The 15,621-nt window shown below is 55.1% G+C and overlaps 1 protein-coding gene across 1 annotated transcript in view; it reads left to right on the plus strand.

The window, feature by feature from the left end:
* NMNAT2 (nicotinamide nucleotide adenylyltransferase 2) overlaps positions 1 to 15,245 on the plus strand; it is a 29,604-nt gene extending 14,359 nt beyond the window's left edge. The window contains exons 2-11 of the mRNA XM_050901276.1: positions 7,022 to 7,110; positions 7,837 to 7,904; positions 8,637 to 8,715; positions 9,922 to 10,051; positions 10,709 to 10,789; positions 10,905 to 10,949; positions 12,286 to 12,362; positions 14,600 to 14,701; positions 14,947 to 15,014; positions 15,143 to 15,245. Of these exons, the coding sequence (XP_050757233.1) occupies positions 7,022 to 7,110; positions 7,837 to 7,904; positions 8,637 to 8,715; positions 9,922 to 10,051; positions 10,709 to 10,789; positions 10,905 to 10,949; positions 12,286 to 12,362; positions 14,600 to 14,701; positions 14,947 to 15,014; positions 15,143 to 15,245 (842 nt within the window). The remainder of the gene's footprint in view (positions 1 to 7,021; positions 7,111 to 7,836; positions 7,905 to 8,636; positions 8,716 to 9,921; positions 10,052 to 10,708; positions 10,790 to 10,904; positions 10,950 to 12,285; positions 12,363 to 14,599; positions 14,702 to 14,946; positions 15,015 to 15,142) is intronic.
* The last annotated feature ends 376 nt before the right edge of the window (positions 15,246 to 15,621 follow it).

Below are 15,621 nucleotides of genomic sequence, written 5' to 3' on the forward strand. Positions count from 1 at the left end.
GATTTGAGATGTCATTTAAGAAAAAGCAATCTTTTTAAAGGCTTTTGCTTTGAAGTGGGTGGCTGTGAAGGTCTGGCTTAGCTGCTGGTTACACGAACAAGTGAGCCAGCAGAGCTGCGAGCGAGCGGGCAGAGCCGCCCAATGGACGCAGCCCTGCAAGCACACGGACGTGCTCTGCCCCAAAAACAAGTGAAAACGGACCAGTTTGGGACACGAAGAGATGCTCTGCAAGTTGTAGGCAAGGCAGGACCAGAAGGCAGGTCTTCCCGTTCCTGGCTCCACCCTCCGTTCGCTACACTATACTGCTGCTTTGTAGCCCGCATGTTTGCCCAAATACGTCCCTTGCAGACATTTAATAGCCAATAAATATATTTTTTTCCCATGCATATTTAAGTTCCGTTTGGTATTTCTGAGGTAGACAACAAGCTCTTGAAAATGCGGATCCCGACTTTTATATATATATATATATTTTGGAGAGCAGCATCATTTTTACAGGTTTCTCTAAAAAATATCGTGCAGGTTAAAAAACAAACGAACAATTTTGATGGCGACACAGAGAGCAGCAACTTCCATCTCCTCCCAGCAGCACACCCCTCCGTAAGCGCTGCGAGGCCAGCGGCACATCAGCATCCCATAGGATCTGTCCCGCTGAAGCTGTTGGCCTTGCTGTAGAAACAGGCAAATAATTTTTCTGCCTGCAGTCACGAGAATTATACGGGTTTGCTTGGGTTTCCAATCCTTTGCATGCGTTTGTAGGAGACGAGCTGTTTTCTGCAGGAAAAGGTGTTTTATTAAGGCAGGCGGTGGTGGTGGAGGCTCTGCGTGAGCTCCTGAGAGCCGGAGCTGAGATGACATGCCACCAGCACGGAGCACATCCCCTGAAGATGCGGGCTTGCTGCCCGGCTGTTTAAATACAGACCTTGAGAAATTGATAGCCAGGCGAAATCGTTGGCTTTTGCCACCAAAAACTCCAGGCAAATTAATACCATCAGCCACCCTTGAGAATGTGAAGTGGAGGTTCCGTGCAAGGAGTTCAGCTCGTCTTAAGAGTGAGCTTTATAAAGGTGCTGCACATGAAGGAGAAGGCATGGAGATGGACGGATCAGTGTTTTTAATCTTCTCTTGGCAAGGAAAATCAAGTCGGGGTGAAGCAAGGAATAATGAGAGGATGCGTTCATTTAAAACTCGAAGGCATCTTTTTTGTTAGGGAATTTCCTTTTATTTTAATTTGCATTTTAAATTGCATTAGTATATAAAGATAGATGCTGGTCCATCGATCTTGGCTCCTCTGCACACCCAAAGCCCCGGCTCTCCTGCGTGGCGGCGTGCGTCGGGGAGGCTCCGCTTTTCCAAAAGTCATGCCTAGATTTTGTCCCTACGTGGTGGCAACCGGCTCCAAGCGTTCCAGTTGTCTTCTTGCGTGTGCTTCCAAGGCGGTCAGGATAGCCTTCCCGCACACCTCCTCCGCTTCTAGGCTCATCCAAAAACATTTCTTTGCTCCTCTTAATTCCTCTTCCAACATCATGGCTCAATTCTTTAATTTTTTTTGCTATAAAAGCCTCTTGATGCTGTTTTCTGTAACTTATACCCTACGCAGTCTTTTTTTATTTCAATCTAGAAGAGGTCCCAGGACATGGTTTATGTGAAAGATGCCAGAAAGAGCAGAATCAGGAAAAAAAAAAGGCTTTTTTTTCCTCTCCCTCTTGATTGATTAACCTTAAAGGCAGTAATGGGAAAGCGAGTAACATCAATAAAGGTGAGCACAGAGCATTGGAGAGGGAGCAGTGCTGCCGGTACCCCCCGATTCCTCTTTTTAAAATGCAGAATGCAGAAGAAAAAGGATTTTTTCGCACATTTGGCTTTCTAGGCAAGTGGTTACGGAGGGCTGTCGTGGCGGGCTGCTAAGGGAATCCCACCGCCCATGGAGTTTTGTGCTTTAGTTTATGATGCTGGTTCAACCTCAAACCCCCTTGCCCGTACAAAAAAACCCCCAAACAAACCAAGAATATTGTATTTTTCTGTGTGCGCTTCCCCATAGGGTGCATTGCTGGGTACCGCTTGGAGCACAGATAGCCGTAGTCACGCACAGGGCTGGGTTCGGTCCCCTTGCCGCCCCGGTGAAACTCGCTGGTGGATGCAGATGCTCCCACACAGTTCCCAGCGGATAAAGAACCAGCAAAGATGAAAAAATATGGTTCAAATCAAACTGCCGGTGTTAACCCCTTCGGGCTCAGGATTTTGAGGGCAGGGAGGGAACTTTCAGTACATCTAATTCAGGCAATTGAATTTTACTCCCTGCACCGATCGAATGATTTAAGCCCATTTTTCTCTCTCTGGGGGCTGGCATGCCCAGGGCACAAGATCTGGGAAGGAAGCCAGGGAAAGGATTTCGGATGAGTCTGAGGAAGAGGTTTTATTGAGGCTGGCAAATCTCCTGCAGGATGTCACGGGGGCCTGGGGCTGCTTAACGCCCTTGGAGGGGGGAATGTCCATGGCAATTATAGTTCCTTAACTGACTTTTAACTGACCCAATAGCTGAACAATATTCCCTAGAAGAAATTTCAAACTTTGGGGGAAAAAAAATCATTTTGTCCAAGCGGTTCTTCAGCGACATCCCTACCTCCCTGCCCTGCTCAGCTCCTCTCGCCTCCCTCAACACACGAGCGCTCCTCATCCATCCCAAGCCGTTGCAAGGGAGCTCTGAAATAATTTTAGAGCTGAATTTTTGCCCTGAAGCAGAGCAAGAGCAAGGGCATGGGAGCTGACGAGATGCACCGCCGGGAAAACAGTCCTTTCCTAAACAGCACAACCCCATCCACACCACCCAGAGAGGATCATTTGACCAGGAAACGTGCAGGAAAAGCGTACCCATCGATGTATCCATGGAAAAGCCCCTTTTCCCACATCTGGGCCTGCCAAGCTGTGCTCTCACCTGCCCATCGTGCTGAGTTGTGGCCCAGGGCTCAGCCGCCGCTCCCGCGTGCTCAAACCCAACCGGCGTTACCCTCATGGCGCTGGCAGGCGTGAACAATCCCGTGGCTAATTTTCAACCGGCAGCAGGACAACGAGGTGTTTCTGTTGCCATTAAAAGCCCAGGAGCCCCAGTTCAGTGCAGCAGCTCCAGAAGATGCAGCAGGATCCCCTGTCCGCTCGTGTTCCTCCATCACGACTCTGTTTGCATCTGGCAAACGCTGACTGTTCTCCTTCCCCTCTTTTTTCCTATTTCTCTTTGGGAAAGTTTCTTTTGGAGGGGAAACGGGAACATGGCTGTTTTGGCAAAGATGGATTTGTAGGGTGGGTTCCCTGCCCCAACAACCAATGCCATGTTGAGCAGCTGGGATGGGGAAACATCTCCCTAGATACGGCAGGAGCTAGCTTTGCTGCTTATTTCCAAGGAATAATGCAACTATACCACCGAGGGAAGCAGGAGCCATCCCACGCAGGCTGGAGAGCTTTGCATCAGCTTTAGTGGGTGCCAGCTGGGGCTGGGTGCAGGTGGCGGGGGGGAGGAAGGTTCCCTGCAAGTGTGTCCCCGCTGCTGCCGCACGGGAGGGCACCAGTCCTTCTGGCAGTGCTGCTCCCCGTCCCCTGGGGAAACGCCAGCGGCTGGAGCAGGGTGTCTGTAGGATACGAAGCACAGTGCCATCTCAGGATGGCTGACGGATCCCGAAGTCACCTTAGCTTCAGAAATACTCGTTGTCTTTGCAAAAGTAAAATATTTTCTAGATCCTCCACTTGCAAAAAAAAAAAAAAAAAGCGCTTTCTAATGACTCATCAATCTCGTCTCCCTTTTTGCTTTTACCTTTTCTATCTTTTTTTTTCTTTCTACTGTCTCCATAGCTGGGGTGGGCACTGCTGCGCTGTGCATTCCCCAACCACCCTCCCCACGCTCGGCAGAGGAGGCAGGGCCAGCCCGGCCATGGCCACCACCACCGCCACTGACCTGCCCCACGCTCGCACCTCCCAGCCTCTTCCTCCTTGCTTTCTGCTGGGCTGCGACCCCATAGCGGTGCCGTGGTTCATGCACAGGCGCGGTGTGCCTGGGGGACAAGGCGGTTGCAATGCACCCAGCGGGAGAGCTCGAGTAAAGGGGGTGGGTTTTAGAGCTGCAAAAGCTTGGGGAGCAGGAGGTATTGCTGCTGCAGCGCGAAAAGATGGGACTTTCCATCTCCAGCGTCGGTGAGAAACCCTCTTTGCTTCTCTGCGAGCATCTTCAGAGGAGCATCAGGGCACGAATGTGCGTGCTCTGGGACGAGAAGAGGGAGGTCGGATATGGCATAGGAGCCCACAGGAGTTTAGCAACTCTTCGCCAGCATTTTTATCCTCGAATGCCGCCTTTTGGAAATACCAGCCCGAGACTGTGCATCAGGCTGGAGGGACTCTGGCAAGTCTCTTGGCGCGGTGGGACATGGGCAACGCGTGGTGTTGACGCAGGGAAGGAGTGGTGTAAGAGCTGTGCGGCGGCTGCTGTGGGACTGGCTGGGGCGTGGGTGGCGGGTGCCATGGGAAGGGGACCCGGGGAAAGCCCCAGGGATGATGGGGCTGACGTTTAATAGCATGTGTCAGGGGGAGCAGCGAGAATTTGAGGGAGAAAGGGCAGAAGGCGAGGAAGCCAGGTGCATCAGCAGATAACAGCATCGCTGCAGCAGATCCGTGACAAAGATGGGTGCAACCCTATGAGGCAACGGCAAAGAGGTTTCTAGAAGGGGAGGACATAATCACCATTGCCCGAAGCCCGGGGCAGCCCTGCCTGCAGGCAGGGAGGGAAGCAGGATGGGTGGCTGCATCAGGACCGGCCCAAGGAAAGAATGAAAAAATGGTGGGGGGAGAAGTTCCCAAAAGCAAGTGAGACCTTGGGGATCAGCTGGCAGCCGTGGCAGGGACCATGCCGTGACCGACCCTGCCGTTGCTCTTGCAGCGTAGCTGCCATTCCCCGACAGGATGGCTCCATCAGTCTGTCCGAGCCCACACAGGGTAGACCCCAAGAGCCCATATGCAGGACGTTTGAGCCCCCCACTCCCCAGTGCATGCAGAAAGGGCTCTCCCCCATCCCACTGCGATGATGTGCTCTCAGACCAATATTTCCTCTGCTCTGCCAAGGCTTCGTCCCGCAGCAGCAGCTCCCAGCAGCTGCTGTCCATGAGCTGGACCAAGCAGGGAGCGAGCAGTGCTTGAGCAAGCAGGATACAAGCAAGGTTGGAGCAAGCAGGGTTGGGGCAAGCAGGGAGCGACTAGGGCTTGAGCAAGCAGGGTTCGAGCAAGCAGGGTTAGAGCTAGAGGTGGTGAGCTCACCGGCAGCATCCCAGCACTTTCCAGCAGAGAGGAGCAGATGGGGACGAGCGTCTCGGTCCTGGTGCAGTGCTCCTCCTGGTGAACCCTTCAGCATTTCCAAAACAGCGGCACGTGAGGTGTGGGTTTTGCGGTGGGGGTGGCAGGGATCCATCTGTGCTAAGCACCCGTGCATGCAGCCCTGTGCGTGATGGCAATTCTTATTTAGGCTGTCAACCAACAGCACAGCTTAGAATCACAGGCTCGCAGAATGGTTTGGGTTGGGAGGGACCTTCAAAGATCATCTAGTCCAACCCCCCCTGCCATGGGCAGGGACATCTTTCGTCAGGTTGCGCAAAGCCCTGTCCAACCTGACCTTCAACACTTCCAATGGTGGGGCATCCACAACTTCTCTGGGCAACCGGTTCCCATGTCCCACCACCCTCATTGTAAAAAAAAATATCTTCCTTGTATCTACCCTAGATCTACCCTCTTTTAGTTTAAAACTGTTGCCCCTTGTCCTGTCACTACAGGCCCTGGTAAAAAGTCTCCATTTTTCTTATAAGCCAATTTTATATATTGAAAGGCCACAATAAGGTCTTCCCAGAGCTTTCTCTTCTCCAGGCTGAACAACCCCCACTCTCTCATCCTTTCTCCATAGCAGAGGTGAAAGCATGGACAGCCCTCTGACCATTTCCGTGGCCTCCTCTGGACCTGCTCTAACAGGTCCATGTCTGTCACATACTGGGGACCCCAGAGCTGGATGCCGTGCTCCAGGTGGGGTCTCACCAGAGCGGAGCAGAGGGGAGCATCGCCCCCCTCAACCTGCTGGCCACGCTGCTGGTGATGCACCCAGGACACGATTGGCTTTCTGGGCTGCAAGCACACATTGCCGGCTCATGTCCAGTTTGTCACCCACCAGTGTCCTCTTCTCGGCTGCTCTCAGTCCATCCATCCTCCAGTCTGTATTGATAACCTCCTGCCGGGAGTTACGGCCAGCCGCCGACACATGAGCCAGCAAAAAGTTTTCTGCTCATAAAACCATGGGGTTGTCCCCGCAACCTGGCGGTGGTGGAGGCAGCGGGTTTTGTTATTATCCTGGCTTTTTTAATCTTGCCCGCACCTAAGGGGTCCTTGTCAGAAGTGATGCTCAAGGTTAGGAGAGCCATCGGTCACCTTCCAGCTGCTAAGAATACTTTCGGCTGGTAGTCAGCAGCAAACCGTAGCAGACAAGGAAGGGAGAAGTCATGGGGAGAGAAAGGGTGGACATAGTTTATGGGCAGAGAAAAATAGAAAGGAAAGGATTTGAATGAACCAGCTTCATGCATCACCTCGTGAGCTCAGTCTGGTTCCTCCAGGGCTGCCAAAAGAGCTCATCTCTGCTGAGCGGCTGTCGTCGGTGGTGCAGGCTCTTGGCTGCCCCTCCGGTGCCTTGGCGAGGTGGTTGAAGGTGATTTGGGGTCTGAATGTGATTAGCTTTTGCTTCCCGCCTTCCCCTGCCTTCTTCCCGCAAGGTTTGGGGGTCCCCAGGAAGGTCCGTGCTCAGCATCAGCAAGGATGGTACCAAATGAGATGGGCAGTAAAGATGAAGCCAGCCCTTCCCTTCCTCGCCTTCCCCAGCCGGCACTACCCGAGCCGGGATGAGCCGATCCATGGCTGTTGGGCAAAGCCAGTGGGCAGCAGTGGGGTGTTGCGGGGCTCAGTGGGTCCAGCTGAATCCCCCTGCACCCTTTTCCTTGTCTTCCTCCTTCAGAGCGAGCCCGGGATTACCTGCACAAGACCGGACGCTTCATTGTCATCGGTGGCATTGTCTCGCCCGTGCACGACTCCTACGGGAAGACGGTGGGTCGTCCCCATTTTCCCTTTCTGCCTCCTACGTGCAATGGTATCTCTGAAGCCAGGGGCGAGCGCTGGGCAGCGCTGCCTGCATCCATGGTTCTTTCATGGATCTCTTCTGCCCGGGGCAGCTCCTGACCGTGGGAAAGTCTCTGAGAGGAGGGAGAGGATGAAACCACTCACTCTTTAGATAAAAAACTGCAGTGAGACCCTACAACCAGCCAAAGTACTAGACAGCAAAGAGAAATGTTGACACCCATAAACGGTGGTGGTCATCTTGTTGGGTTGGAGGTTTTTTTGTTTGAATGATTTCAAAGCCAATTTTATTGTGGGGATGGCGACGATGCAAATAGGGATGTTTAAAAGCACTTCCTGGGGCAGGGGGAAATCCAAATTAGGAGAGGGGAGAGTTTCCTCCTCTCCTGAAAGCTGGAGAAATTTCATCAAGAAACCACCATCCCCGGGTCTGGCCCCACTGCAGCACAGGGCTGAGAGTGGTGGTGCTGAGCAAATCTCACTGACCAGTGCGTAACTGGGGCTGAAGCAAGGCAGGGACTCCTCCCCTCCAGCAAACAGGAGCTTAAATAAATTTTTGTGGGCAGGAATGAATCCTTCTGGCCTGTCTCATCTGAGCGAGCCTGATGCTCTGCCCCAGGAAGGTTTGCAAGCCCAGGCTGGCCAGGGCACGATGCTTGCCTCCCGTAACCATTCCTCCATCACCCTCTCTTGCAGGGTCTGGTCTCAAGTCGGCACCGCCTGACCATGTGCCAACTGGCCGTCCAGTCCTCCGACTGGATCAGGTGAGTGGCAGAGCCTGCACCCGCCGCGGCACCAGCAGCCCCCAGCAGCCCCTGCCCCTTCCCTGGCACGATGGTGGCAAAGTAAGTCCCGCATGCAAAGTGGAGATGCCACAAGCTGCTAGAGCCCCAGGATGGACTTTCTCCTCTCCCAGCCAAAGCCTGATTAGAAACCAGAGGCCTTCCTCTCCTAGTCCAGCAGAGAACCGATGAGGAGTGTTACACCATCCTTCAAGGGACCCCTTTGGCTTCAGGGGGTCTTGCAAGCCCCCCGCTGAGTCTGTGGTGTCTGGGTGAGGCCCAAAGTCACCCAGCCCACCCCAGCCTTGTGCCGTGGCACCTTCCCTTTCTACACCTGCAGCACCAGCCCGTGGGCTCTCCCCTTCCCAGCATTGCCACGTGGCGTCTGGCGGCTGAGGTGGGACCAGAAACATCTCCGGGCTGCCCTCAGGAAACAGGGTTGTAACACGTGTAATTACATCCAAGCCAAATGAAAGCTGGTTAGCTGGGTACCAAGAGTGGAAAAGCGTCCAGGCGCACATTCAGGTCCCCAAAGCTATTAGGGAGAGCTGCATGGAAGGGCTGGAGGAAGGACATGGTCCATGGCAGAGCTGGGGGAGCGATGGTGGCTGCTTATGGCACTGCTGGCCGGGCCAGTGGGGAGAAGGTAGGGTGGCCAGGAGGTCCAGGCAGTGGCCATCGGCCAACAGTGTTGCCTTGCTGTGCTCCCCGCAGGGTGGACCCCTGGGAGTGCTACCAGGACACCTGGCAGACCACCTGCAGCGTGCTGGAGCACCACCGCGACCTGATGAAGGTGAGGCAGACCCCGCGCTGTGGGCGCACCCGGGGTGAGGGCGCGGGGAGAGTGCAGGAGTGGGGTTGCTCTTGCACCAGCGTGTGGACATCAACAACCAAAATATGGCTGGGACAGACAGAGAGAAGACTTGCAGGAACGTGCCTGAAAGCCTGACCTGGAAGGAGGTGCAAGATAACCTTGTCACAGCCGCTTTGAGCTCCTTGCCCTGATGGTGAAAGCAAATTGAAAGCAAATTGAGCCCTCCAGCCGGAGCAAGCAGCCGTCCCAGTCCACGCACACCAGGAGGGGAGCAGGGATGGAGGCAGGGTGAAGGCAGGGGTGGGCATAAGCCAAATCATTAATCCCAACCACTTGCTCCACCCTGAGGGGAAGGAGAGGTGGATGGGCATCCCCACTCGCCAGCTGAGCCGAAACTGCTGTACCTGACGGAGTGACTCAGTGGGAAAATTCAGCATCTGGGAAGTCCCTGGGGAGCACAAAACCCAGGAGGAAAAGTCCCTCCAAAGCTCAGGCAGGCCTGAGAGCTGAGGATGAATGCAACTGCTCTCCGGTGACGGCAGGGATAGGCAGAGCAGGGCAGCTGCCAACACTTGGATATAGCGAGCGAGCCAAGGATGGGAAATGGATAAAACAGCACCATACGAACTCACGGGCAGTCCAGACAGGAGGCACAGAAGTAGCATTAACCAGCGCGGCGGGATGTCCAGCGCATCCAGGGACTGTCGAAGTGTGTCGAAGCCAGGGAGCCCCTGGAGATGCCTTCCTTCTCCTGCAGCGACCAGTGGAGAAGAGGGCACTCCTGCTCCCGGAGTAACGTGTAAGCTGCTGGCTTTGCACCACTGATTCATCAGCTGCTGTATTCTTATTTATTCATCAGAATTTATGAGCACGTCCAGGTGACGGGGGCGATGCCTGCCTGCGGGCAGCATGGCTGCAGCCTTGACAGCCTCACGGGTCCACACAAAAAGTTAATCCCACCATCCCCAGCCTTAATCATGAGTCATTATCCACAGGGTCCTGCTAGCCCCAGGCCCATCCGGTGAGGTCGGATGGGACTGGGGATCCTAAAGTGAGCTTGGACGTACTTGTTGCTAAAGATGACCTTCAGCCTGGGGTGCGGAGGCTCGATACGGGGGTCGTAAAGGTTTTGGGAGGTAGCTGGGGTGAAGGCACTGTTCCAGCTACATCTCTCCCTTGTTGCAGAGAGTGACTGGCTGCATCCTCTCCAACGTCAACACGCCCTCCATCACCCCTGTGATCGGCCAGCCCCAGAACGAGTCGTCGCAGACCATCTACCAGAACAACAACAACGTCTCCAACAAGCCCACCGCGGGTAGGCGGCAGCGGGTTAGGGAAGAGGGGGATGGCCTCCCACCCCTCACCTCCCAGCCGGGGCTGCCAAGCATTAGGAACAGTGCTCCATCATCTTATTTTTGGGTCCAGTCGCTCATCAGGCTCCATGCACCAAGCCCAGGGTTGGGTGGGGATGCGATGGAGGAGTTGGTTAGTTAGCATCCAGCACAGCAAGGGCAGCCAAGAACGGCTTAAAATGGCTGTGAAATCTCACTGGACTTCAGCTGGATGATGTTCAGGCAGTGACATCAGCTAAGAGAAAGGCTACCTGGTACCCACGGGACGCATGCAAGGGATGAACTGGTAGGAGAGGTGACGTGGCTGGATCCCCCACGAGCCGGCGGGATGTGGGACACAGAGGTATTAGCTGGGGAGAAGAGGGAGCGTTACTTAAATTCCGTAAAAACGAACATCTTGTGATTTTTTATTTTAGTGATTTTAGCTGTCCAGCTGGTCCCTTCAAGGCACAGCGTAGCGCTCTCGGGAGTTAAGACCGTGAAAGGAGGTGGTGGGGAGATGCTGACAGCAGTTCCCGCACCCAGGCCCGGGAGTATCTCACGGGACCAGGGTGGCTGAAGCGCTTGTGCAGGTTGGTCACACAGCCTCTCTCCCATTAATTTTCCTTCTTCACCTTCAGCAAAGATCCTGGGGAAGGTGGGAGAAAGCCTGAGCCGGATTTGCTGCGTTCGCCCGCCCATGGAGCGCTTCACCTTTGTGGGTATGTAGAGGAAAGGTCCAGCGTCACCTCTGCTTTAGCTCCAGCCCCCAGCCTTCCTCCCAGCCCCCTCTTCTAGGCCGGGCACCAGCACCTCTCTTTTGCTTCCCTTCCCCAGATGAAAACGCCAACTTGGGGACAGTGATGAGATACGAGGAGATCGGTGAGTACACAGCCCCCTTCCACGTCGCTCTGGCTCCTCTGGGCCAGTGCTACGCAGCTCGGGAGCAGCTGCACGACAGATCCGGTGGCGAGTGAAGGATGCTGGATCATCTCGCCCCAGTGCCAGCTATCGGGGCTCAGGGGTGAAAGAGAAGCAGCACCAAACTGGCCTGAGCCCATTCCCATTGGCTGACAAGCAGCCTGAAATAAGGGAGCGAGCAGCAGGGACCCGGCTCCCAGCGCTGGCACAGACCTGCCATGGCATCACACCTTGAAAGTCACCGCAAGTGCCGACAAACTTGCCCTCCCATGGTGGTGTCACCCCCATCCTCACATTGCCTGCAGCCTTGCAGAGCTTTGTGCGTGGCGGCAGGAGGGATTTCAACTGCCCAACCAGCCACGGTGCCCCTTTCTCTAAAGCCCTCTACGAGTTTTAGACGCACCAGCCTGCCACGCACTTGGCAACACCGTACATCACCCAGAGCTCTGCGTGGGGAGCTTGCTGGTGTTTTTGAGACCCATTTCATGGGCTAGCTCACACGCAGTCTGGCACAACACCCATCCTAGCACTGGCACCATGCAGAGCCCAAAGGCTTTGGCCACCTGGAAATGCCAACCAGGGAGGCACCTTCCCATGCAGCCGCCTCTTCCCACCCCTCCAGGGGGGGTTTATGGCTTTCCTCTGGTGGTTGTGCAAATAAATTAATCTTTATGGGCCCGTCAGAGCAGAAAGCTCCTTCCCGCAGCACAACTTTCTTGCTGAGCAGCAAAGCCAAACCTTAAAGCAAGCTGTCAGCAAGCACCAGTCCCAGCCTGGGGAGCGAAAGGGAGGACATGGAAGTCCTCCAAGGTGAGCAAGGAAAACCTCTGGTGCTTCACCATCAGCTTTGCTAAGGCAAACGCAGCCATGGCCAGGGCTCTTGAGCCGTCCCCTGGGCTCTCCCTGTTGCCCCAGGGCTGGAGCCCCTGCAGCAGATCACGAAGCAATTGTGGGTGCCCACAGCATGGAGAAATGACTCCCTTCCCCAGGGATACCCCACCTCCGGGGCTGCAGCACAGCTGTAGTTGAACAGCACGTAGCAATGCTGACAACAACCTGGCAGCACGGGAGAGGAGCTGAAATAAAGTAGGGTGGGGGGTATTTGATGTTTGGCACCAGTAGGTGTGCGGGAAGGACCACAGGATCTTTAGCGGGACTTGTTTTGGCAGGGGAGGTCTGTGCAGAAGAGGATCCCCGAGCAGTGCAATGGCGGGGGGGGGGGGGGGGGGGGGAGCAGGCAGTGCCTGCTCAGCCCCATTTGCTCCCACCTCTGAGCTTCTCTGCTTCTTTTCTTCAGAGCTTCGCATCTTACTGCTCTGTGGCAGCGACCTGCTGGAGTCCTTCTGCATCCCTGGTCTCTGGAACGAGGCGGACGTGAGTCACCACTGCTAGGCACCCCGCCGTGCTCTTCTTCCCCAGGCTCCCTTCCTTCCCCTCCTCCTCCGCTTCCCACACCCAGAGCTCCTGGGAGCTACCTAGGTCCTTTGGGATGGCAGGAGCTGTGCCCACCATCCCCACTGCCTCCTCCATCCCAGCCCTGACCCTCACCTCCCCTACACACGGGCAGCCTGAGGGACAGGGTCTTCTGCTCCAGAGCCACCAACCCTACCCAGCCTACCCTTCCGCAGACCCAAGCCCCGCTCCCGCTCACTGTTCATGCAGAGGACGTGACCCAGGGTGCAGGGTAAGCCCGTCCCAAGGGATTTCCAAAGGCTGCGCTCCCACTCCTCATCCCTTGGAAGGAGCCAGCATCAAGTAGATGCCGGTCCCAGCAGAGTGAGGAGTGGAGGTAGGAAATAAGAGATTTATAAAAGTTGGCCAGACGTTAGAAGTTAAACACATTTACAGCCAAATCAACAGCTTTCACTTAATAAAAGGCTTTTCCTGCAATGTGGGTGTTGTGGTTTAACCCCAGCCAGCAACTAAGCACCACGCAGCAGCTCGCCCACTCCCCCCACCCAGTGGGATGGGGGAGAGAATCAGGAAAAAAAACCCCAAACAAACAACAAAAAAACCCTCGTGGGCTGAGATAAAGACAGTTTAATAGGACAGAAAGGAAGGAAAATAATGTTAATGATAATAATAATAAAATGACAATAATAATACTAAAGGATTTAGAATATACAAAAGAAGTGATGCACAATGCAGTTGCTCACCACTCGCTGACTGATGCCCAGTTAGTTCCTGAGCAGCGATCCGCCCCTCCCAGCCAGCTCCCCCAGTTTATATACTGGGCATGATGTCATATGGTATGGAATATCCCTTTGGCCAGTTTGGGTCAGCTGTCCTGGCTGTGTCCCCTCCCAGCTTCTTGTGCCCCTCCAGCCTTCTTGCTGGCTGGGCACGAGAAGCTGAAAAATCCTTGACTTAGTATAAGCACTACTTAGCAACAACTAAAAACCTCAGTGTGTTATCGACATTATTCTCCTACGAAATCCAAAACATAACACTATACCAGCTACTAGGAAGAAAATTAACTCTATCCCAGCTGAAACCAGGACAGTGGGGTAGCCAAGTACCCATCTTTACAAAGACCGAGAAGTAAAACCATCTTGACTCCTCAGCCAGATGATGCCTAATACCAACTCACAGCTGACATGAGCCCATCTCAGCACCTTCACTGCCACAACTCAAATGGACGAAATCCGCTGCCCGCCTCTCTGTGTGCCCCCCCCCCATTAGTGAAGGACTGCAGCAGGACACCCGGCACCCTGGACACTGAGGTCCCTGCCTGAAGAAGCTGTATTTTCACGGGAGGACACCAGACCTAGAGAAGGGCTGGGTTACCGACCCGCATGCTGCTCCCTGCAGTCAGAGCGGTGCTGGCTATGGGAGCTCACCGGGCTCTTCGCCGAAATCGGGTGGTCAATGCAAACCCCACCCTCCTTGAGCCTCTCAACCATTTCTAAAATCAGCTACCACATCTTCAATCCTAGAGTTTTTTAAAACAATTAGCTGGCAGATATCTCCTCTGAAAGGCTGCAAAATACAAGATGAGGCAAGTCTTGAAGCCCAGCACAAAGGGTGCAAAAATTGGATGTCAAAGCACAGGCAAAGGAGGCATTCTGCACCAGCACCCCCTCACAGGCTCCTGCTGCCTGAATTTGCTGACCCAGAGCTCCTTCAGATGAGCCTGGTTTGTCTCACCCGAGACGGGTGGGAGCAGTGGGAGCCATCCCCACATGGTGGCAAACTTGGCCACCAGCCTTGGCGCAACCAACCTTGGAAGAACAACCCTACAAGACCTCTGTCGAGACCAACGTGCCCATCCTGCTCATAAAGCCTTCCAGCGAGGCAGAGGTCACATCCTCCTCAGGCAACCTCTTCTGCTGCCACCCTCCTTCTACCATGACAAGTCCTCCTTAAAGCCTAACCTCAACGTCTAGTAATACGATTTAACCCTGTGCCTTTTTATTTCAACCACCGCAGACCACTCACCACACCTTGATAATTCCAAGTTTCTGCCAAAGGCTGTTGAGGTAGCCTCATATTCACTTTCTATCTCCATCCGGACCATGGCCCAGCTTTCATGGTGCAGGGGGGTTGGCAGACAGTGGCAGGTTTTGCGTGGGGTGGTTACAAAGCTCTTCCCCGCTTTGGGTTGCTCCTAGATGGAGGTGATCGTCGGGGAGTTCGGGATCGTGGTGGTGCCCCGGGATGGAGCAGACCCCGACCGGATCATGAACCACTCCTCCATACTCCGCAAGTACAAAGTAAGTGGATGCACGCACAACTGGGGAAGGCTGCGAGAGGACCCGCAGCCTCTCTTTTACCCAGGGGAGCACTTCTGCCACAGGGCACAAAACGTCTCGAGGGCAGATGCTCTCAGCTGCTAGGTGGGATGAGCAAGGGGGCCACCATGCAGCAGACCCCGAGGCCAGCGGGGCAGGGGGGCCGGCGGGGCAGACACCCACTTTCAGGCCATCCCTTCACTCCTCTCTTCCTCCTTCCCCTGCAGAACAACATCCTGGTGGTGAAGGACGACTCAAACCACCCCATGTCAGTCGTCAGCTCCACCAAAAGCAGGTGGGTGATGCAGGGGGACTCCCACTATGGAGTGGGGAGAGGGGTGCCCCCAGCCAGCCCCTCCAGTTGCAGGGCACCTGACCCACCCTAGTGGGCTCTGACCCCTTTCTCTCCCCCCGCACCCCCAGACTGGCCCTGCAGCATGGGGATGGACACGTCGTGGATTACCTCTGCCAGCCCGTCATCGACTACATCCTCAAGAGCCAGCTCTACATCAACGCCTCCGGCTAAGCGCCAGAGGTCTTGCAGCGAGACAGCCCTCGTGTCCCGCCTGCCTACAGCTCTCCATCACTCTTTTCTCTCTGTCTCAGTCCGTGTCTCCATCTCTCCCCCCACCCCATGGCCTCCTGCCCGTGTCTGCCTCTCACCCCCGGCGCCAACGCTCCATCGTGCAGCAATGTCCAGGGAACCGCAGCACGGCCCCGAGGGGAATGGTTTGGTCTCTTTTTTTTGGGGAACCGCCCTCCCCCTCGTACGTGGGGAGGGAGGGGGGACTGGTAAAAGAGCGATGTGCTCAGTGCGCTCGAGGGGAGGGGGCTCCAGCACCCCCCTCCAAGCATGCCACTGGGAAATGGTCCCCCCGGTCCGTCCTCCCAGCACGCTCAGA

Source organism: Gymnogyps californianus, chromosome 8 (assembly GCF_018139145.2).
Source record: "Gymnogyps californianus isolate 813 chromosome 8, ASM1813914v2, whole genome shotgun sequence".
Taxonomy (NCBI): Eukaryota; Metazoa; Chordata; class Aves; order Accipitriformes; family Cathartidae; genus Gymnogyps; species Gymnogyps californianus.